General features: G+C 41.1%; 1 protein-coding gene across 16 annotated transcripts in view; it reads left to right on the forward strand.

The window, feature by feature from the left end:
* The first annotated feature begins 3590 nt into the window (after positions 1-3590).
* The window catches only part of LOC123641401 (glycoprotein hormone alpha-2), a 34786-nt gene continuing 15344 nt past the window's right edge, over positions 3591-23032 (forward strand). For 5 of the 16 annotated variants that reach the window (XR_006736289.1, XM_045556090.1, XM_045556096.1 and 2 more), the window contains exons 1-3: positions 3610-3652; positions 13667-13784; positions 21127-21172. Coding sequence is in view for 7 of the 16 variants with exons in the window: in XM_045556090.1 (XP_045412046.1) it covers positions 13684-13784; positions 21127-21172 (147 nt within the window). In the remaining 9 variants the exon portion in view is untranslated. Of the gene's footprint in view, positions 3688-3723; positions 3807-8825; positions 8858-10681; positions 10798-13666; positions 13785-21126; positions 21173-23032 lie in introns of those variants that run through there. The other 11 variants (XM_045556108.1, XM_045556099.1, XM_045556107.1 and 8 more) reach the window with 8 other exon arrangements.

Consider the following 23032-nt stretch of genomic DNA (forward strand, 5'->3'; position numbering starts at 1 on the left):
ACTCCCTGCGCCCTGCCAGATGAGTCTCTGGCCTGCCAGCTGAGCTGAGGGCCTGGTGGGTAATTGGCCTGGTGGTTAATTGGCCTGGGAAGCCCAAAGGGAGGTGGGGAGGGTGCGGGGAGGGGGAGTCCCAGGTGCTGCAGGAAGTGGAGCTGTTGATTAAGTGGCTCCTTCTCTCAGCCTGGAGGAGACTGGGGAGCCGCACAGGCCCAGGGAGCAGCAGCTCTTAAAGAAGACAAGATCTGGTTCTGCAGGGCATTGCCCCAAGAGCTGTGGGGGTTGGAGAGGACCCCTGCCCCCAACACTTTACTCTTCCTCCCTACGTTAACCTTCTTCAGAGGACAGGGTTTGTTCTGTCCTCTGGGGCTCGCAGGCTGAACTGCTCAGTGGGAGTGAAGCCAGTTATGGAACCCATGTGACCAGGGCCCCTCTGAGAAACCCTTCTGGGAAGTAAGCCCCAGCTCCAGCTCAAAGGGGGTGGGACAATAGTCAAGACCAAGGAAACCCCCTGAAGGGTCAGGCGGTCAGATGGTTGTGAAAAAGCACAGCAATGATGGCCCCTTGACAGTCCCCTGCCCAGGGCTTGGTCCTGAGAAAGCTAGATTACCTAAACCGTTAGCACAACCACACATCGGAAATGCTTCATCCAAAGGTTATCTGAGCTGGTCCTCACCAGCAGGAGCAGCCTCCCCTGGGAACTTAACATGCAAATTATCAGCCCCGCCCCAGATCTACTGAATCAGAAACCTGGGGGCTGGGTCCAGCAATCCACACACTCTCTAGGTGATTCTGATATGCATTCACGTTTGAGAACTAGCACTGGTATAATTGGACAGAACTCCATGACTAGGATGCCCAGTAAACTTCATTTATTTGCAAATTTATTTACATTCATCAAATATTTATTAGCACCTTCTGTGCTAGACCCCTGTTGAGCCCCACAAGGAACCCAAAGTGGGGTAAACCTTAGTCCTGCCCTCCAGGCAGACTGACCAATAAGTACAGGCAAAGCAAAGAAAGCCCCAGGAAGAAGCTGCTCTGTCTGGCTAGGGGGAAATAGAGAGGGCTTCCTAGAGGAAGTGGCATTGAACTGGACCTTGAAGGATGAGTAAGAATCAATAGGCAGAAAACGAAGGGACGGGGATAGGGAAGCGGTGGGTTCCAGGAACATTTTTCTGAAACCCAAATCTAACTTTTAAAAACACCTTATTGCTTTGGGGATACATTCAAGTGGCTCAGCACAAGCTTCTTCATGATCTAGCCCCTACCTCCCTCAGCAACCCCATCTCCTGCCACTCCACACCTTCATTTCTTATATGTGAGTGACACTGAACTTACATAGAGCATCTATTTCTTATCGCCAGGCCTTTGCTCCTGCTGTCCCTTCTGCCTTGTATGTCCCCTCTTGCCTCTTACCCATCCTTCAGGATCCAGTGCAGGTGTTTTCTCCTCCAGGAAGCCCTCTGGACCCCTCCAGGCTGATTGAGTATCATCCTCTAAGTCCCAAGGCCTGAAACACAGGTGCATCAGTGCCATTACTGAACTGTATTTTAAAATCTGCTTCATGTTAATCCCCTTGTTAGAATGTGAAATCTAGTGAATAGGCCTCCCCTTCAACTGTGTGTCCCTAGGGCCCAGTGCACAGACTAGCTTGCAGTTGAGATTTCAATAAATATTTATTTAGCCAATGAAAGAAGGAAGGGAGAATGTTAAATAGGAGGTCCAGAAAACACACACACACACACACACACACACACGCACGCACGCACACACACACACACACACACACACCCTGCGAGAATGGTGAAGAGTCCAACAGGGTGCTCATCCCAAAGGCAAAGGTACAAAATGCTTTCCCTTCCGGAAGGATAGCACTGCTGGAAAAAAAAATTTTTTTTAAATGCTTTCCTTTACATAAAACCTGGAAGAGAGAAGACAGTGCTGAGCAGCCAGGAGCCTCTTGCCATGTGCTTGCTGGCTTGACAGATCTGGTATATGTGCTTTGAATTCAGTTGTCAGCTGTAAAGTGTTCACTCAGTATGTCAAGCTAAGTCTTAACACTGTAAATTATTTCTGAATTGGGATATAGGTTTATTAATCCTCAAGAATCCGAAGGGCGTGTGAAAAGGTGCTCAAAGGCGAGGCATAGTGGCTCAGATCTGTAACCCCAGTGCTCTGGGAGGCTGAGGCAGGAGGATTGTTTGAGGCCAGGAGTTCAAGACCAGCCTGAGCAATACAGTGAGACCCCATCTCTATAAAAAATAAAAAAAATTAGCTGGGCATGGTGGTACGTGCCTCTGGTCCCAGCTACTTGGGAGGCTGAGACAGGAGGATTGCTGGAGCTCAGGAGTTGGGGGCTGCAGTGAGCTCTGATTGCACCACTGCACTCTACTCTAGCATGAGTGACAGAGCAAGACTCTATCTCTTGAAAAAAAATCTTTAGTCATTAGGGAAATGCAAATTAAATGTACAAATAGATACCATTACACATCTAATCTATTGAAACATCAAACTTTTTTTTAATTTGTAAGAATTTTTTTGTAGAGATGGGGCCTCACTATGTTGCCCAGGCTGGTCTTAAACTCCTGGCCTTAAGTGATCCTCCTGCTTCAGCTTCCCAAAGTGCTGGAATTACAGGCATGAGCCACCAGGCCTGGCCTGGAATGACACACATTTTTTAAACTGAAAATACCAAGTGTTGGCAAGGACGCAGAGTTGGTGGGAATGTAAAATGTACAGTTACTCTAGAAAACATTTTTGTAGTTTCTTATAAAGTTAAACACACACCTATAATCCAGCAATCCTACTTCTAGATATCTACTTTAGAAATATGAAGACTTAAATTTACACAACCTATAAGTGAATGTTTATAGAAGCTCTATTCAAAATTTCCAAAATTGGAAACAACCCAAATGTCCATCAGTAGGTAAATGGATAAACAAATGATGGCATATCCATATAACAGAACACTACTCAGCAATAAAAAGGAATGAACTATTGATATACAAACAACATGGATGAATCTAAATGCATTACGCTAACAGAAAGAACCTAATTCCAAAAGGTCACGTACCATATGACTCCATTTATAAGACATTGTGAGGCCAGGCACGGTGGCTCACGCCTGTAATCCTAGCACTCTGGGAGGCTGAGGCGGGTGGATCGCTCAAAGTCAGGAGTTCGAGACCAGCCTGAGCAAGAGCGAGACTTCGTCTCTACTAAAAATAGAAAGAAATTATATGGACAGCTAAAAATATATATATATAGAAAAATTAGCCGGGCATGGTGGTGCATGCCTGTAGTCCCAGATACTCCGGGAGGCTGAGGCAGGAGGATTGCTTGAGCCCAGGAGTGTGAGGTTGCTGTGAGCTAGGCTGACACCACGGCACTCTAGCCCGGGTGACAGAGAGAGACTGTGTCTCAAAAAACAAACAATCGGTGGATAAGTCGCTGAGCTACAGACAAGCGTCCGAGCCCCGGCGGGCGGGACCGCACGCCAGCCCCAGCTCTCGCGTCCAGTGTCCAGCGCCCGTATCTTCCGGGCACCAGCTCAGCGGCGCGCGCGCCCGGCGGGGACGAGATTGGGTGGGGAGCGCGGCTGCGCGTGCGCAGAAGGCCTGGCGGGTGCGCGGCAAGATCCTGGAGGTCGCGGGTGAGCGAGCGAGTGCTCAAAGCCGGCTTTTTGAGGTCGGCAGCCGCCGTTTTAAGAGAGCATTTCTTAGTGGGTATTCCGGCCGTGGCCACTTTTCTGAGACGCGGACCCCTAGTCAGTGTGAGACAGAGCCTGGGAGCTCCTTGGGGCTGAGGTAACGGCACACAGCAGCCCGGTGCCCACGCCAGGGTAGCTTTGGGTTTCTTTTATCTCTGAGGGAAGTTTCTGGCCCGGGCCCCACCGCTCGGCAGCTGCAGTGTATTCCCCCCTCCCCCGAAGGTCGCCTGCTCAGCCCCAGGCCCCTGGGACGCCCAGTACACCGAGGTCCTCCCCGCGCCGCTGCAGCGCCCAGGCGGGAAGGGGCGAGGGAGGCCGGCGGCGGCTGGGCCCTCGGGCAGCGCGAGAGCCCGGGACCCCGGGGCCGACCCCAGGGACCGTGCTCCCTCCCAGCCCCCACCCAGCTCCGCTCACCCCACCCTTAGCAAAAACTTCCGCAGTAACTACAGTCTTCCTTCTGCTCTGTAACACCCTCTCACCCAGGCTTAGCAGTTGCCGCGAAAGCGAGACTGCTTGCATTGAAACATGTCCTGTCACATCATGCCTTAATGATTTGAATGAGTTTCTGGCTTTCAAATGCCCGATTTCACCTGGGAAGTAAATATTTGAGTCATGGCACTCAATCAGATCTCAGTTCAGCTCCCCGGGTCCTGGACTGAGTCTTGGCATCTGGAGAAGTGGATAGAAAGATGCAAACAAGTATACTTTGCTGAGCAGCTTTTATTTTCAGAGCTCTAGTTCCTTCATCTGTGCCTCTGCAGGCAGTAAGCCTGTCACAATACCCAACAGTCCACCAAATCTCTCCGGATGTCTCATGGCACCTCAAACTTGGGCATTTCCAAATACAGACTCAAAATCTTTCCCTCAAAAATTTACTTACCAAGGCTGCTTTTTTTTCAGAAAGTGGCACTTTTATCTCTTCAGTTAGTTGCCCAAGCATTGGGGAGTCATCCTTGACTGTTCTCTCTCTCCCACCCCATCACGTCACAAAATTGTTACTAGGCATCTTCTTAGGCATCTTCCTAATCAGTCCCCTTCTCTTCATCTCCACTGTTTTCACTGTAGGCCGGGCTACTACTACTGTTAGCTTCTGCCTGGAACCACAGGAGTCTCCTAGTTGGTCTCCTTTCATCTGCTCCTGTTCTGGGTTGTTTCCCACATTACAGCCAGAGGGATTTTTTTTTTTAAGTCACAGCCATCTGGTCATGTCATCTTTTTGTTATACCCTACAGTGCCTTCTGATTGTTCTTAGGATAGACTCCATAATCCATAACCTGGTTTATAAGAAAAGGCCTCATCCCTTCCCTATACTTTTCTTCCTAGATGATCTCATCCATTCCTGTAGCTCCACATACCATCTAAATACTGATGACTCAAATGTGTATTTCCGTCCTCATTTCCATCCCTTGCACAGTAGGAGACTGCATCCACTTGGATGTCTCATAGGCCTCTCAGACTTAACCAAAACAGAACTGTTTATTCCTCCTGCCCTCTCCCCACAAATCTTTCTCTAGAATCCTTCCTCACCTCAGTAAAGGGTACGTACCATTGTCTACCTAATTGCAAAGGTCAAAAACCTAAGAGCCATCCTTGATTCCCACATATAGTCCATTAGTTAGTCTAAAATATACCTCAAACTATTCAATAACTACTAAAACTCCGAGTCCAAATCGGAGCTTCTTTCTCTTGGACTACTACAAAAGCTTCCTAATTTGTCTCCCTGCTTCTGCTCTTGTCCTCTTACAGTTCATCTTCTTCTTGGCTGGCAGATATTTAGATATTTCTAAAACATACATCAAATCATTTCTTTCCTCTTTATAAAGCCCCTAGCATAAAATCTGGACTCTTTACAATGGCCTACAAGCCTTACATGGTCTGGCCCATACCTAACACTCTGACTTCATCTGCCTCCTCTCTGTCTTCATTCTCAGCGTTCTAATCACATTGACGTTTCTGTCCATTAAACTACCCATCAAAGGGCATCTGTGATTGTTTTTTTCCCTGTTCGGGATGCTTTTCCCCCTGATCTTTGCATGATTGTTTCCTTTTCATTAAGGCCTCAACTCAGTTGTGATCTCTTCTGAAAAGCCTTCACTGGCCATGCTAGCTAAAGCAGCCTCCTGGTCATTCTCTAAGATAAAACCCTATTGCATTTTCTTCGTACTACGTAGTGTGCCTGAAATTACATTTATTTATATGTCTAGTGTTGCTCTCCACACCTCCTGAAGTGTAAACTCTTAAAGACAAGGAATTGTGTCTCTCTTGTATTAGTGCCCAGAACACTGCCTGATGCACAGTAGGGCATCAGATGTGTGCTGACTCACTCATCTGTATAATCTCATAGCATTGTCTTTCTTGCCCACTGTGTTCCAGGTTACTATACTTCTCTCTTTTAAAAGTGCCATGCTTTTTCTCAACTGAGGACTGTTGCACCTGCTGTTTTCTATACCCACCCCAGACCCTATGCTCACTCTCCATTTGTGCTCATCCTTCAGAAATCAGTCACTTACTTAGAGTGGGTTTCCCTGACTCCAGTCTAGGTTAGGTTTCTCTTTAACATGTTCCCTTACCACCCTATATTTTTTTGTAACAGTCACCACACTTAAAACTATTTGTAAGCTCTGTGCAGGCAAGACCAAGTTCTTATTGTTCTCCACTTTAGCACTTAGTTTCTGGCACACATCAGGAATGCAAGTATTTGTGAACTGAATGAATGAACACTGACTGAACACAAGATTGAGAGGATCAAATCAGGTAAAAATTAGGAGAGTAGTTAGTATGAAGTGTAAGTTAGCTGGATCTGCTGTGCCTATTTCAGAGAAGTTTTTGGTTTGTTTAAGATAGCAGATATGAAAGCATTGTATAAACTGAAGTTGCTTTATAAATACAAGATTTTTTTCCTTTTTGTTTTTCTGCTAAGGCCTAGTCAACATCCCAGATTCCTATGGTCTGATGGCCTTTCAAAGTGCAGAGCTTTCTGTTTCTTAGCAATAATTAGCCCAATTCTGTTATTTTAGAGCTATGCTCAGGTGGTAAAATATAAAGAACTGAGGCTATTATTGAGTCTAGGCTAGTTTGTGAAGTAACCACATTCTTGACACCCTTCATTTAGCTGGACTACCTTGCTGTGGCAATATATCTGAGTTTTAGTCTGGCCCTTATTATGTGACCTTGGCCAAATCAGATTATCTCCTTGTGGCAGGTATATCTTTTTATAAACCTAGTGATTACAATTTTTTTCTTTTTCTTTTTAATTGTTATGGGTACATAATAGTTTTATATCTTTTTAGGGTACATTTGATATTTTGATACAGGCACACAATGTAAATTAATCACGTCAGAGTAATTGGATATCTATCACCTCAGGCATTTATAATTTCTTTGTGTTAGAAACATTCCAATTCCACTCTTTTAGTTATTTTAAAGTAACTTATTGTTGATTATAGTCACTTTGTTGTGCTATCAAATATTATTCATTCTATCTAACTATATTTTTGTACCCATTAACCATCACCACTTTATCCTCCTCCTCCCTTCTGCCCTTCCCAGCCTCTGGTAACCATCATTCTACAATCTGTCTCTATGAGATCTTTTTTTTTTAATATTTAGCTCCCACATATGAGTGACACAAGAGATTTGTCTTTCTCTGCTTAGCTTATTTCACTTAACGTAACGTTCTCCACTTCCATCCATGTTATTGCAAATGGCAGGATTTTGTTCTTTTTTGTGGCTATATATTTCATTGTGTATATGTACCACAATTTCTTTATCCATTATCCATTGATGGACACTTAGGTTGATTTCAAATCTTGGCTATTGTGAATAATGCTACAATAAACATGGGAGTGCAGATATCTTTTCAATATACTGATTTCCCCTCATTACAATATATGTGCAGCAGTGGGATTGCTTGTCATATGGTAGGTCTATTTTTAGTTTTTTTGAGGAACCTCCATACTGTTCTGAGTACAATTTTTGTCTCCCCTGTATCTCACCAGAATTGGATTAATGTTAGCAAAATATTTCAGATTTCCTAAGTGAAATTTGTTCTCCTTATATAAAAAGTCATTTTCTTTTCTTTCTCTCTTATTTTGCTTGAGAGACAGAGTCTTCCTCTGTCACTCAGGCTGGAGTATAGTGGCCGGATCAGAGCTCACCTCTACCTTCCAGTCTCAAGTGATTCTCCCACCTTAGTCTCCCAGGTAGCTGGGACTATAGGTGCATACCACCACACCCAGCTATATATATACACACACACATATACATATATGTATGTGTGTGTATATATATATATATATATATATATATAGTGTGTGTGTGTGTGTGTGTGTGTGTGTGTGTGTGTGTGTGTGTGTGTGGAGATGAGGGTCTTGATATGTTGTCCAGGCTGGTCTTGAACTCCTGGTCTCAAATAATCCTCCAGCCTTGGCCTCCCAAAGTGCTTGGATTACAGGTGTGAGCCACTGTGTTGGCCTTCTTTTCTTATTAACTTAATTTCTTCACAATCTGCCATTCTTTTATACCAAGAGCAAAGCTGTATCTTTTGGAAGTTTTCTTTTCACACTTTCCTATATCTTTCTTATGGCTACTTAGACCTGTAAGATATGTACATCAGAGACTTAGAGTTTACAGCTCAAAATTGTAAAAGATGCTTCTTTTCTCTCTAGCTAAGGATATTCTCTCTACCATTTGCCCTTCTGAAACTACTGATGCTGCTTCTTTTAATTTTTCCTCCTCAAATTCCTTTTTACCATTTTTTTTTCATTTTTAATCTTTTTCTCTACATGTACTGCTTCAGGGCAGTTCGCCCAATGGTGTAACTAAAAAATAAAATGTCCATCAGTGCCTACACTTTTACATCCAAATGCTCTTTGGGTTTCTGGGGTTGGTAGGAGAGTGCTGCAGTAAATTCAATGTGATATGAATGCTAATAGACAAGTTGATCTTCATGCTAACAAGCCACAACTACTGGACAGGGTGGTGAGATGAGAAACCATTGCATTTCCAGAATGAGCAGCACAGTCCTTCTATACAATATATCCATGCAACAAAACTGTACATGTAACCCTTAAATACATGTAACCCTTAAATACATATACACTTTTTTTTTTTTTAGAAAAAGCATAATCCTGGACCTATTGGCCAAAGGTAGTTTTTCATTAGCTTTTACATTTGTTAAGGTGGAAGTGGAAGATGCACTTAGGTGCAAAGAGTAATTTAAGAGTAACTTAAGGCCAGGCTCAGTGGCTCATGCCTGTAATCCTAGCACTGTGGGAGGCCGAGGTGGGAGGATCCCTTAAGCTCAGGAGTTCAAGACCAGAGTGAGCAAGAGGGAGACCCAGTCTCTACTAAAAATAGAAAAATTGGCCAGGCATGGTGGCGCATGCCTGTAGTCCCAGCTATGTGGGAGGCTGAGGCAGGAGAATGGCTTGAACTCAAGAGTTTGAGGTTGCTGTGAGCTAGGCTGACACCATGGCACTCTAGCCCAGGTGACAGAGTAAGACTCCATCTCAAAAAAGCAAAACAAAAAAAAAAAGTAACTTAAGTGTAAAGAGTAACAATGAGTAACTAAGTTAACCTAGGTTAACTTAAACTCCTTTCTGGTTTATTGAGTTGTCTACTAAGGCCTTTTGATTCCATTTCAAGGGGTCTTCCTAACTCTGTTAGGTTTAATTACTCCCCTCCCCCCAAACAAAACAAAATCAAATCTGACATAATTCCAAGGTCATATCTATTCCTGCACAAATGCCAATGACATTTTAAAGGTTGTGTCTTACCAGAAAAAGTAAGAAGAAACCTATGAGAAAACAGAATGACATTAATAAGTGTGGAAGTGTCCTAGATGGTCTTATGTTGTCAGTCTCTTCCTATCTCATATCTTAATACTTTTTTTTAAAAAAATGGCTTCTTTATTGGGTAACCTCTTTGCTACATACTATAATAAACAATTATACATGCATTATTTCATTAATCATCCTAATCACCCTGTAGGTAAGAAAACTGATAATTGAAAATAGAGCTTGAAGACAAACAAATGTGAATGTAACCATTTATATCAAAAATTACAATTCTAAGAACCTTTAATCAGAACAGCTTATATTTTGGTTTGATATCTTTGTACCTATAATGAGTTAGCCTGAGTCACCCAGAAGCATGAGAGTGACCAGGGTTATAATTTAATAAAATAACTCACAGGGTGATATGTTGTAATAGAAAATGCATGAAGCAAAGGATCCACAATCCTGGGACACTAATCCTGGTTCCATACTGGATTATGTGACCTGTGGAAGTCATTGCCTTCTTTGGTGAAGTCACTTCCCTCTCATCCCCTCTAAAATGAAAGGCATGTCCAGCTATAGGCATCCGTGAATCTATAATTGGAAATAGAGGCTTTCAGAGAGTCTGAATCTACTTCAGCAAAGGTGGGCAGACATCTAAGACCAGCCAAGGACTTTTGAAAGCAGAAGTGGTCATCTGTCCTCAATTACATTTCTAAACTGTCTTTGGATTCATAATATCAATGGGATTTCCCTATTTTGTTGCTCACATTCATTAGTGGTCACAGAGCCTATCATGTGCGATCTGTTCAGTAAATGTATTTTGAATAAATGTTTATGGAAGCTCTTTTATTCTTCAATATTGTGGAGGATTTTCCTATCAAATCTCACCAGATATATTTAGTGTCAATACTTCCTTATTGTCTCCTTTCACCTCAGTAGTCAATATGATTATCCTTATATAGCCTTCAGCCCTGCTTCAGGTTCTATGCACTGACCCAGATGTTCCTTTATCTGAAACAAATGACTAAAAATCATGACTTAAAAAATCATGTTCTTTCTAACGTTAGTCCCTACCTGTCATTTAAATTGAATTCTTAGATATTTTCAAGGAAAGGTTCTTGGTTGGGATTTGTCAGATTTGGCATTGAGATTAAAGCTAATCAGTTTTGCTCTCTTGAATTTGCTTTTCTAGTGAAGTATTAAAAGAAAAACTCTTCAAATCTATTATAACGGCTAATATTTACTCTGGAGTTTATGAAGTGGCTACTTACACGATTTTCTCATTTAATCACCACAACAGTTCCAGGGGTGAGTGTAATCTCCATTTGTAGATGTAGAAACTAAGAAATGAAGAGGCTAAGTGATTTTCTCAGGGTCTGATGACTAATAGAGGCAGAAGTAGGACTCAAGCCTTGGTCCTCCAGTTCCAGATCTTGTCTTTTGTACAATCCCATATTGTCTGTAATTTCTTCCTTTGTTTTAAAGCCATGATTTGTGGACACCTAAAAATGGGTTGAGAGTCTGACCCTTCATATGCAAGATCCCATCAACTTAATAGTAGTTGTTGGAACATAATGGCACCATGGCTACCGTATTCAATGTGGAAAATAACCCTGTGAAATATTTGAAAAACTACTACCGTGTGGTTGTTTTGGATTATGCTGTCTAATCTTTGTTTTCAAATGAGGTAATTAATGTGTGGTGTTTGTTTCTGAAGTGCAATTAACGGGAATAGGCCCTAGCTAGAAGAAGGTTGTTTTTTCTTCTTTCAGACAGCTAGCTATGGTGCAGCACGTGAAGTTTCCTCTCTGGATCGTCATTTCCAGCAAATGTTCTTCATTTCCTTTGCTCTGCTGCCCCCAGCCCTCTGTAGGGAGGTTACTATGTCTCAGAAAAATCCCTCACACCTGTAATCCTAGCACTTTGGGAGGCTGAGGCAGGTGGATGGTTTGAGCTCAGAAGTTTGAGACCAGCCTGAGCAACAGTGAGACCCCGTCTCTACTAAAAATAGAAAGAAATTATATGGATATCTAAAAATATATAGAAAAAATTAGCTGGGCATGGTGGCACATGCCTGTAGTCCCAGCTACTCGGGAGGCTGAGGCAGGAGGATCACTTAAGCCCAGGAGTTTGAGGTTGCTGTGAGCTAGGCTGACCCCATGGCACTCTAGCCCAGGCAACAAAGTGAGACTCTGTCTCAAAAAATAAAAAAAATAAAAAATAAAGAAAGAAAGAAAGAAAAGAAAAATCCCTGAATAATTGAGAGTTAAGTTTTTGTGGAAGCAACCTAAGTCTCACCAGGTGGGCTCCCTGCCTACTTAGAAAAGTCATCTGGCACCAAAACTCCATCAAATCTAGCTTGGGTTCCTGCCATGCCTTGAGCATGGGGCATCAGTAAGTTTTTTCTCAGGATATGAACAGTATTTCCCCTCTGGGACTTTGCAGTTGGCACCAACTATTTCTTTTCATTTTTGACTGAAATTGTAGCCTAAATAATTTCATGGGCTCTGGCTCCAACTTCCTGTTGTTCTCTAATCCCAAGCAGCCAAGATCAGACACTGAGGTATCTCTTTACTGGCAGCCCCAGACTTGAACTTTGGAAATTGTGGGAAATTCCATTCTTTGGGCACATAGATCTTATGACTCTACTATATAAGAGTTTTCCCTGCTGAGTAGAAATGGCATCAGGATAATATGGAGGAAAGAATAATGAAAATAGTCCTTTATGCATGTATGATATTTTACTAACAAAATGATTTTATTAATATGTTTATTATCTTCTTTTTTCTTCCTCATAACTCCAGGAAGCAGACTGGCAGAGTGGTTAAGAATATCAAGTCTGGATCTCTCCTGCCTCAGTTTGAATTCAAATTCCAACATTCATAGCTCTGGGCAGGTTACTTCATCTCTCAGTGCCTCAGTTTCCTCATCTATTACATTTAGACTTCTTATCTCATAGGCTTGTTGTGAGGATTAAGTGAAATAATATATGTAAAGCACTTGGAGTAGGGTGTGACAGAAGTTGCTGATAGTTGTTATTGGGCAAGTAGGAGAACCAAGGCTCAGAGAAATTAAGTAGGGACGTGGCAGCTGAGATTCAAACTCAAAGTCTCCTTACTTTGTGCCTGTTCTGTCAAGTCTGTCTCAGTTGCCTCTAATATCAATATTTGTGTTGTATATAGATCATTTTGATCCTTAGGAACTCTGGGCCTCTTTCTCTAATTATTTATTATTTAAAGTTCCTTGTGAAGAGACAGAGTGCAGGGTTTATTATCTTTATCATTTCTACTTTACAAATAAAGAGAGGCACAGGAAAACCCTAGTGACTTAGAAAATCACAGCGTGCTTGATTCTTACTTCTGAGCACATGCCAAATGCCCTCTTGGAGGAGAAGAAACATGCCATCCTTCTTTTTCCATCTTTCCCATTTCCTCAATTCCCCACAGGGAGGATTTTAAGTGGGCAGAGATTCAAGGATAGAAAAAATAAAACTAGTAAGTTCTAGGCGTATAGTAGGCACTCTTGAGACACATGGCAGTGTCACAAGTGGTGGAGAGGAAGGGTAATGGAGAGGCAAGGAAAATAAGGCATTCCCTGGCACCACTGGGAAACAGCGCATATCCTTATTTGCTACATTGACTGTGTCAGGGAGCTGTGGTAATCACTTAATTTTCATCTAAAATTGATAGCAGAGGTTCTCCTACTTGGCCTCTTATTGTTGTATCCTTTTGATTGTCTCATTATTTAACTTGAGCCCTCTTCATATCCACTGAGGTTCCAGGGAAAGTAGGGATGGGGGAAGAGAATAGATTCAAGGGATATTTGGGAAAAACATTTCATTCTAACAGAAATCCTATGAGTCATTAGGGAAGATATTAGTATCATTAGTTTTATGGAAGAGAAGTGACTTGCACAAGTCATAAATGGTAAAACTTGAATTCTAGTCTTTGACTTGAAGCATCGAGATCATTCCAGTACACCATGTATTTTCCCTATGCAAGTAGGAGAATGACCCAGGTGATTAATAGCAGAACTGAGCCCGGTACACAGGCAGTAGGGCTGAGTGTTGGATATTTTACTTATGAAGAAATGCTACAGATTGGGCGGGCTCCCTTTCCTGTATAAAGGAGCAATCTTTAGTTTTTTAGTAATTCTCTAATATTTCTACTTTATTTAGGCTATCATTTGGAAGCAATGAGTTTAAAACCCTTTACCTACCCATTTCCAGAGACGAGGTTTCTTCATGCAGGACCCAATGTGTATAAATTCAAAATCAGATATGGCAACAGCATCAGGTAATTTTAAAGGTAGGAGGGTAAGCTATCCAAGCACCAGTTAGCGCCTTCGCACAGGTCATTTCTTCTCTGCCTTCACTCAGTACAGGAAGCTGGCTAAAGTAGCATCTTGTAGGACTTTCCAAGGCATTTTATATTCAGTATATTTATTATTCATATAAGTTTCTAATTAGAGACAACATACTTTTGAGGCAGTGTTTCTCAAAATTTTTATCTCAGAACCTCTTTGTACTCTTAAAATTATTGAATATCATAGGGCTGAGCATGGTGGCTCATGCCTATAATCCTAGTCCTCTGGGAGGCCAAGGTGGGAGGATGGCTTGAGCTCAGGAGTTCAAGACCAGCCTGAACAAGAGTGAGACCCTGTCTCTAACGAAAAAAAAATTAAAAAAATCAAATACTTTTGATTATGTAGGTTATACCTGTCAATATTTATCATATACAAATTAAAACAGACCAGACTGAACTAACATAATGAGACTCCATGTCTACAAAAAATAGAGGCCAGGTGCGGTGGCTCACGCCTGTAATCCTAGCACTCTGGGTGGCCAAGGCTGGAGGATTGCTTGAGCTCAGGAGTTCGAGACCAGCTTGAGCAAGAGCAAGACCCCGTCTCTACTAAAAATAGAAAGAAATTAGCCAAACAACTAAAAATAGCAAAAATTAGCTGGGCATGGTGGTGCATGCCTGTAGTCCCAGCTACTCAGGAGGCTGAGGCAGTAGGATTGCTTGAGCCCAGGAGTTTGAGGTTGCTGTGAGCTAGGCTGACACCATGGCACTCTAGCCCAGGCAAGACAGTGAGACTCTGTCTCAAAAAAAAAAAAAAATTAAAAAATTAAAAATAATAATAAATAAAATAATACAAAAAATAGAAAAATTAGCTGGCCATGGTGGCATGTGCCTGTAGTCCCAGCTACTCAGGAGGCTGAGGTAGGAGAACTGCTTGAGTCTAGGTGTTGGGAGGTTGCAATGAGCTCTGATCATGCCCTTGCACTCTAGACTGGGCAACAGAGCAAGACTTTGTCTCAAATAAATAAATGAATGACCCTGTCTCAAATAAAACATGCCCCTGCACTGTAGCCTGGGCAACAGAGAGAGACCTTGTGTCTCATTTATTCATACATACATAAATAAATACCCTATCTCAAACAAACAAGCAAACAAACAAATAAATAAATAAATGTAAGAATGATATATTCATTAAATTTTTTTTTGGAGACAGAGTCTCACTCTGATGCCCAGGCTAGAGTGCCATGGCTTCAGCCTAGCTCACAACAACCTCAGACTCCTGGGCTCAAGTGATCCTCCTGCCTCAGCCTCCCGGGTAGCCAGGACTACAGGCATGTGCCACCATGCCTGGCTAATTTTTTCTATATATTTTTAGTTGTCCAGCTAATTTCTTTCTATTTTTAGTAGACACAGGGTCTCACTTTTGCTCAGGCTGGTCTCGAACTCCTGACCTCGACCAATCCTTCCCCCTCAGCCTCCCAGAGTGCTAGGATTACAGGCATGAACCACCACGCCCGACCTAAATGTTAACAAATAACATTTTATTAGAAATTCTACTTTAAAAAAATGAGAAGATTGGCACTGTTTACCTTCCTGGGATTTGCCCCAAGAATCCAAAGGTGGTTCAACATACAAAAACCAATCAACATAATACTTCACATTAATAGAATGAAGGAAAAAAAACTCCATATGATCATCTCAATTGATACAGAATAGAATTTGGCCAAATACAACATCCTTTCATGAAAAAAAAAAACACTTAAAAAAAAAACTAGGAATAGAAGGGAACTTTCTCAACATAATAAAAGCCTTAGGTGAAAAAACCCACAGTTAACATCATACTGAATGATGAAAGACTTAAAGCTTTTCATAAGATAAGGAAGCTTTTCCCCTAAGATAAGGATGCTCACTTTTACCACTTCTATTCAACATAATACTGAAGTTCTAGCCAGAGCACTTAGGCAATAAAAAAAGTATCTAAATTTGAAAGGAAGAAGCAAAACTATCTCAATTATTTGTAGATGATGTGATCTTATAGGTAGAAAACCCTAAAGAATCCACACAAAATAACTGTTAGAGCTAATAAATAAATTCAGCAAAGTTGCAAGATACAGAAATCAATACACAAAATAGTTACGTTTCTATAGGCTGGGAATAAGCAATCTGAAAAGAAAATTAAGAAAACGATTCTACTTACAATAGTGTCAAAAAGAATAAAATACTTAAATTTAACCAAGAAGGGTAAAACTTACACACTGAGAACTATAAAATATTGCTGAAAGAAATTAAAGAAGACTTAAAGAGTAAGACATCCTCTGTTCATGGATTGGGAAATTTAATATCATTAATTAAGATAACAATACTAGCCAAAGCAATCTGCAGATTCAATGTAGTCCCTATCAAAATTCAGATGACTTTATTTTTTTGCAGAAATGGAAAGAGCCATCCTAAAATTCATACGGAATTTCAGGGGAATCCAAAAATCTAAAACAATTGTGAAAAAGAATAAAGTTGGACTCATATTTCCTAATTTTAAAGCTTACTACAAAGCTACAGTAATCAAAACTGCATAAGGACAGACATATATTTATGGAATACAGTTGAGAGCCCAGAAATAAACCCTCACAACTATGGTCAATTGATTTTCAACTGGAGTGCCAAGACCATTCAATGAGGGAAAGAACAGTCTCTTCAACAAATATTAATAGTTCTGGGAAAACTGAATATCCACATGCAGAAGAATAAACTTGTATTCTTACCTTACACAACATACAAAAGTTAACTAAAAATGTATTCAAGACCTAAATTTAAGAGCCAAAACTATAAAACTCTTAGAAAAAACTATAGAGGCAAACCTTCATGACTTTAGATTTGGTTATGGTTTTTTAAGTATGATACCAAAGAAACAGACAACACAAGAAAAATGAATAAATTGGACTTCCTTAAAACTTAAAAATTTTGTGTGTAATGCTGGGCGTGGTGGCTCACGCCTATAATCTGGCACTTTGGGTGGCTGAGGCAGGAGGATTGCTTGAGGCCAGGAGTTCCAGACCAGCCCAGGCAATAGCAAGACCTCATCTCTACAAAAATTAAACTAGTTTTTATTAAAATTAACATTTTACTAACATTAACATTAATTAATGTTAATCAAAATAATTAACATTATTAACATTAACATTTTATTAAAATAAAAAATTGACATGTTTTTATTAAAAATATATTTTCCAGGTGTAGTGGCATATGCATGTAGTCCCAGCCACTGAGGAGGCTGAGGCAAGAGGATCACTTGAGCCCAGGAGTTTGAGGTTGCAGTGAGCTAAGCTGACTGATGATGCCACTGCACTCTAGCCAGGGCAATAGAGCGAGACCCTATCTCAAAAAAAAAAAAAAATTATGTGTCAAAGACACTCAGCAGAGTGAAAAGGCAACCTATATGATGGAAGATAGTATTTGCAAATCATATATCTGATAAGGGTTTAATATCCAGAATATATAAAGAATTCATATAACTTAAAAAACAACCTAGAGCCAGGCGTGGTGGCTCAAGCATGTAATACTAGCACTCTGGGTTGCTGAGGTGGGTAGCTCTCTTGAGCTCAGGAATTCAAGACCAGCCTGAGCAAGAGCAAGACCTTGTCTCTACAAAAAATAGAAATATTAGCCAGGCGTGGTGCTGCACACCTATAGTCCCAGCTACTCAGGAGGCTAAGGCAGGAAGATCACCTGAGCCCAGGAGTTTGAGGTTGCTGTGAGCTAGGCTGACATCACCACACTCTAGCCCGGGTAACAGAGCGAAACTCTGTTTCAAAACAAAAAGATAGGCCGGGCGTGGTGGCTCATGCCTGTAATCCTAGCCCTCTGGGAGGCCGAGGCCGGTGGATTGCTCGAGGTCAGGAGTTCGAGACCAGCCTGAGCGAGACCCCGTCTCTACTAAAAATAGAAAGAAATTATCTGGCCAACTAAAAATATATATAGAAAAAATTAGCCGGGCATGGTGGCACATGCCTGTAGTCCCAGCTACTGGGGAGGCTGAGGCAGTAGGATCGCTTAAGCCCAGGAGTTTGAGGTTGCTGTGAGCTAAGCTGACACCATGGCACTCTAGCCTGGGCAACAGAGCGAGACTGTCTCAAAAAAAAAAAAACCAAAAAGATAAACAATCCAATTGAAAAGTGGACAAAGGACTTGAATAGACGTTTCTCCAAAGAAGATATACAAATGGCCAGTAAATATATGAAAAGATGCCCAATATCATTAGTGACTAGAGAAATGTAAATCAAAACCACAATGAGATATCACTTTATACCTACTAGGATGACTATAATAATTTGAAAAACAAAACAGAAAATAACAGCGTTGGCAAAAATGTGGAGAAATTGGAGCCCCTGTACATCACTGGTAGGAATGTAAAATGGTACAGCTGCTATGGAAAACAGACTGAAGTTTCTCAGAAAGTTAAATGTTACCATATGACCCAGCAATTTCACTCCTAGGTAGATACTCAAAAGAATTGAAAACAGGGACTCAAACAATAACTTGTACGATGTTCATAGCTGCATTATTCACAATAACCAGAAGTTGGAAACAAACCAAGTGTCCATCAACAGATGAATGGATAAACAAAATGTGGTATATATGCACAATGTAATATTATTCAGCTACAAAAAGAAATTGCAAAAGGAAAGAAGTTCTGATACATGTACAACATGGATGAACCTTGAAGTCATTATGCTAAATGAAATAAGCCAAAAGAAAAAACATTGTATGATTCTATTTATGTGAAATTTATAGAATAGGAAAATTCATAGAGACAAAGTATTAATAGATTAGAGGTCACCAGGGGCTGGGAGGAGGGAAGAATAGAGTTATTGCTTAATGAGTACAGTTTTTCTGCTTGGGGTAATAAAAAATTTTGGAAATAGATAATGGCGATGGTTACACAACATTGTGACTATATTTAATATCATTGAATTGTACACTTAAAAATGGTTCAAATGGCAAATTTTAGGTTATAGATTTCTCTTTTTTGAGACGGGGTCTTGCTATATAGGACTCCTGGGCTCAAGCAGTCCTCCTGCCTCAGGCTCCTGAGTAGCTGGGACTACAGGTGCACATCACTGCACCCAGCTAACTGTTTATTTTTTTAGAGATGGGGTCTGTGTTGCCCAGGCTGGTATTGAACTCTTGACGTAAAGCAATCCTCCTGCCCGCAGCCTCCCAAGTACCTGGGATTATTGGTGCAAGCCACTGTGCCAATTTTGTTATAGATTTTTTAAATCACAGTTTTAAAATGTATTAATTTTAAAATAATCATCCATGAGATGTTAACTTTTTTTTTTTAAGAGATGGGGTCTTGCTGTCTCCCCCAGGCTGGAGTGCAGTGGTGGCTGTAGCTTACTGTAACCACAAACTCCTGGGCTCAAGCCATCCTCCCACCTCAGCCTTCCAAGTTGCTGGAATTACAGGCAGGAGCAACTGTGCACGGTTTAACATGTTTTTATTAAAAATATATTTTCCAAAACAAAAAAAAATGGGAAGATTGGTATCATTTTACATTTCTGCAAATCTCATTAATGTCTGGTTAATAGAAGACTGCTAGATTAACATACCTGCTGCTGCATTAACTCTGTTGTGAGGCCGGGCGCTGTGGCTCACACTTGTAATCCTAGCACTCTGGGAGGCTGAGGCGGGTGGATCGTTTGAGCTCAGGAGTTTGAGACAAGCCTGAGCAAGAGCGAGACCCCGTCTCTACTAAAAAAATAGAAAGAAATTAGCTGGACATCTAAAAATATATAGAAAAAATTAGCCGGGCATGGTGGCACATGCCTGTAGTCCCAGCTACTCAGGAGGCTGAGGCAGAAGGATCGCTTGAGCCCAGGAGTTTGAGGTTGCTGTGAGCTAGGCTGACGCTATGGCACTCTAGCCCGGGCAACAGAGTGAGGCTCTGTCCCCCCGCAAAAAAAAATCTGTTGTGAATTATTTTCCGGTTGAATTATGTGAAAAAAAATCCAGTTCACACAGATTTGTAGTTGAGAAGGGTAGGAATATATTAATATTAACAGCCCTCTTAGATCATTGTGGATATTCTTCTTTGAACCTACAACAAAACTTGACAACTAGTTTGGGTTTTTTTTAACTGGTAGTTTTTTTAAAGGTTAGTTGGAATGTGGAATCTGAAATTATATCAGTGAACTTTTAAAAATTCTGTTACATTATAAAATCCATTGGTCTATCTTGTTCTTTAAATGAATGTTTTATCTAGGATGATTTTGTAACATGATGTATTTCACTGGTCATTTGGAAAATTTTGGTTCACTGGCTTATACAGATCCTCCAAAGAGTGACACATTTCATTACATAATATCAAAAAATATTTGTTAATATCACCACTGATATTATCAGAAAAGTGTTTAAGTATTTGGAAGCTGTCAAACTCACAACATTGGATAAAAGTTTTCCAAAATTCATATTTTCACTTGAAAGCCTAAAATTTATCATTGACAACAAATACTGTCAGTTTTTTCTTGGAATTGACATGCTTATTTTTGAAAAAGTGTCTGTCAAACTCCCAACTCTGAATAACAACCATAGTTTGTCAGCTGGTCATTCAAATAAAATATAATTCTGTGAAAAAAGCAGTTAGTTCAATTTGCAGCTTAAACATCACACAGGTGGGTTTCCTCAAGATACCCATCGTATTTCAGTATGCAGCAGAAGTGCTTTATGCATACTTGCTGTTTTATCACAAAACACTTTTATGTAGTCCAGGTTGTGATTTTATAAAAATTAATTTTTTACTGTTTTCTCAAGGATATTAAATGAAACTGGATTTTATTTCCTGTGTGGCAGTGAAGATTATGACTGCTAGTACAGCGTAGTGCAAGTGTCTAGATATGTGCAAAGGCACTAGTAATTTTGCACACCATTCCTTTTGCACTAATGGTTACAAATGTTAACCCAGTGAAAAAGCCAAATACTATTTTAGTATTATTATGAAAATAGTTTTACCCTTGGAGACCCCTTGAAAGAATCTTAAGGTCTCCTAAGGGTCCCCAAACCACACTTTGAATACAATTAGTCTAATGAAATGATGAGCTTTCACAGTGGGAATTTAGGTCTTGGTGAGTTAATGGAGAAGACATTTTGGTACAGCCTTGTACCAATGTTCAGACCATGCCACCTAGGTGATCACTTGTTTCCCATGAGCACTGGGTCAGCCCACACAATTGTTATGTCATGTTTCTTTAGCTCCGTGGAAGTGTCATTTTTGCCCCAGTACAGTCTACCCTCTCCAGAGCTTTTCTTCTTGTCTTACTTTTGTCTGTTTACCTTCTAGAGGAGAAGAGATAGAAGATAAGGAAGTCATCATCCGGGAGCTGGAGGTAAGGAAAGGAGCAGACAACTTCTGAGAAAGATATTTTTTAAGCCAGGGATGGATCCACATCTAGATTTTAATTATTTCCTACAAACTGAGTCACAACCTCTACTTGATAACTTGGCTTCTCCCTGCCACATTTCCTCTGCAAAGAAACTTGACTGTTGTTCCAGGGAAATTTAAAACCTGTATCTTTTCTCAATTCTCCTAGTTGATGTGTCAGCAGCTTTGAGGCTGAGAGTTATTTAGTTTCTACCAGAGTTCCCAGCCTTCGGCAGCTCTCTTTTGTGGCAGCTGGCATAGAGAAAGCTTCCGGAAGACTTCTGCCTTCCAGGGCTCTGGGAAACCTCACCATCCCAACCACTGCCTGGTACTTGACGTTCAGGAAACTCAACTGTAAATACACAGACAAGGCTGCTGTGTCTTCATTTTAATTGGAAACATTTGCAGTTGCTTTATTCCCACTTCATTCATTCCTTTCTACCCAGCTCCTCTAGCTTTAGGTTCTTCCACAGAAGACTAAGCAGGTGGACAGCTTTGCAACTAGGTGAAAGCATTGGACAAAGTGTTAGAGTTCTGGGAGATGGCCCTGCATTCTAGTCCTGGGCTAGCTACAAATTAACAATGTAACCCTTGGCAAATCATATGTCAGTCTGGGTCTTAATTGCCTCATTTGTAAAATGAAAGGTTTAGTTTATCTCCTTCTAACTTTGCAGCGCCTTCTAACTTTGCAGCTCGGTTGATTTATGACTATTGTGATTTCTTAAGACTTATGCTTCCACATTTCAAAGCAATTAAATACACTTAAGCACAAAACTCCATGAGAACAAAACTTTGAGTCATAGCCTTTTTTAAAAAATTTATTTTCTTTCTTTTTCTTTTTTCTTTATTCCCCCTCACCCCCCAGCCACCCTTCAATTGAGTCATAGCCTTAAAGGCACCTGTGGCTCTCTGGCTAAGTGTTGGGTGATACCTTAGGATCTTGCAGGACCCTCAAGGACATCATTATAAATAACAATTATTTTAATATAAGAACATGAAAACTTGCTGTTTATTTTGATTATGAACACAAAAGCTTTTATTTCACTTTGCTTCAGTTAATCTGGGCAGAGAATGCTCAAGGCATCATAGTAAAACAGAGGGAGCATAGACTTTAGGGCCAGTCAAACCTGGATTTGAATTCTAGTTCTGTCATCCACAGTGTGACTTTGGGCAAGTTACCCATCCTCCCTGAGTCTATTTTCTTAGCTGTCAAATGAGATTAATAAGTAATGCCTGTCTTCCAGAGTGTGGTGAGGATTAGAAATAAAACATGTGTAGCCTGGGCAAGGTGGCTCACGCCTGTAATCCTAGCACTCTGGGAGGCTGAGGCGGGCGAGTCGTTTGAGCTCAGGAGTTCGAGACCAGCCTGAACAAGAGGGAGACCCCGTCTCTACTAAAAAAAAAAAAAAAAAAAAAAAAGCAAGAAATTAGCTGGACAACTAAAAATACAGAGAGAAAATTAGCTGGGCATGGTGGCACATGCCTGTAATCCCAGCTACTTGGGAGGCTGAGACAGTAGGATTGCTTGAGACCAGGAGTTTGAGGTTGCTGTGAGTGAGGCTGATGCCACGGCACTCTAGCCCAGGCAACGGAGTGAGACTCTATCACACACAAAAAAAAATGTGTAATGCCTGCCACATAGTAGCTCAATAAACACTAGTTAGAGAGCATTTACATACATTTATATATCATATTAAAGATTCTAGGGGGCCAGGCACGGTGGCTCACACCTGTAATCCTAGCACTCTGGGAGGCCGAGGCGGGTGGATCTTTGAGCTCAGTTCAAGACCAGCTTGAGCAAGAGTGAGACCCCATCTCTACTAAA

The sequence above is a fragment of the Lemur catta genome, chromosome 7 (genome assembly GCF_020740605.2).
Source record: "Lemur catta isolate mLemCat1 chromosome 7, mLemCat1.pri, whole genome shotgun sequence".
Classification (NCBI taxonomy): Eukaryota; Metazoa; Chordata; class Mammalia; order Primates; family Lemuridae; genus Lemur; species Lemur catta.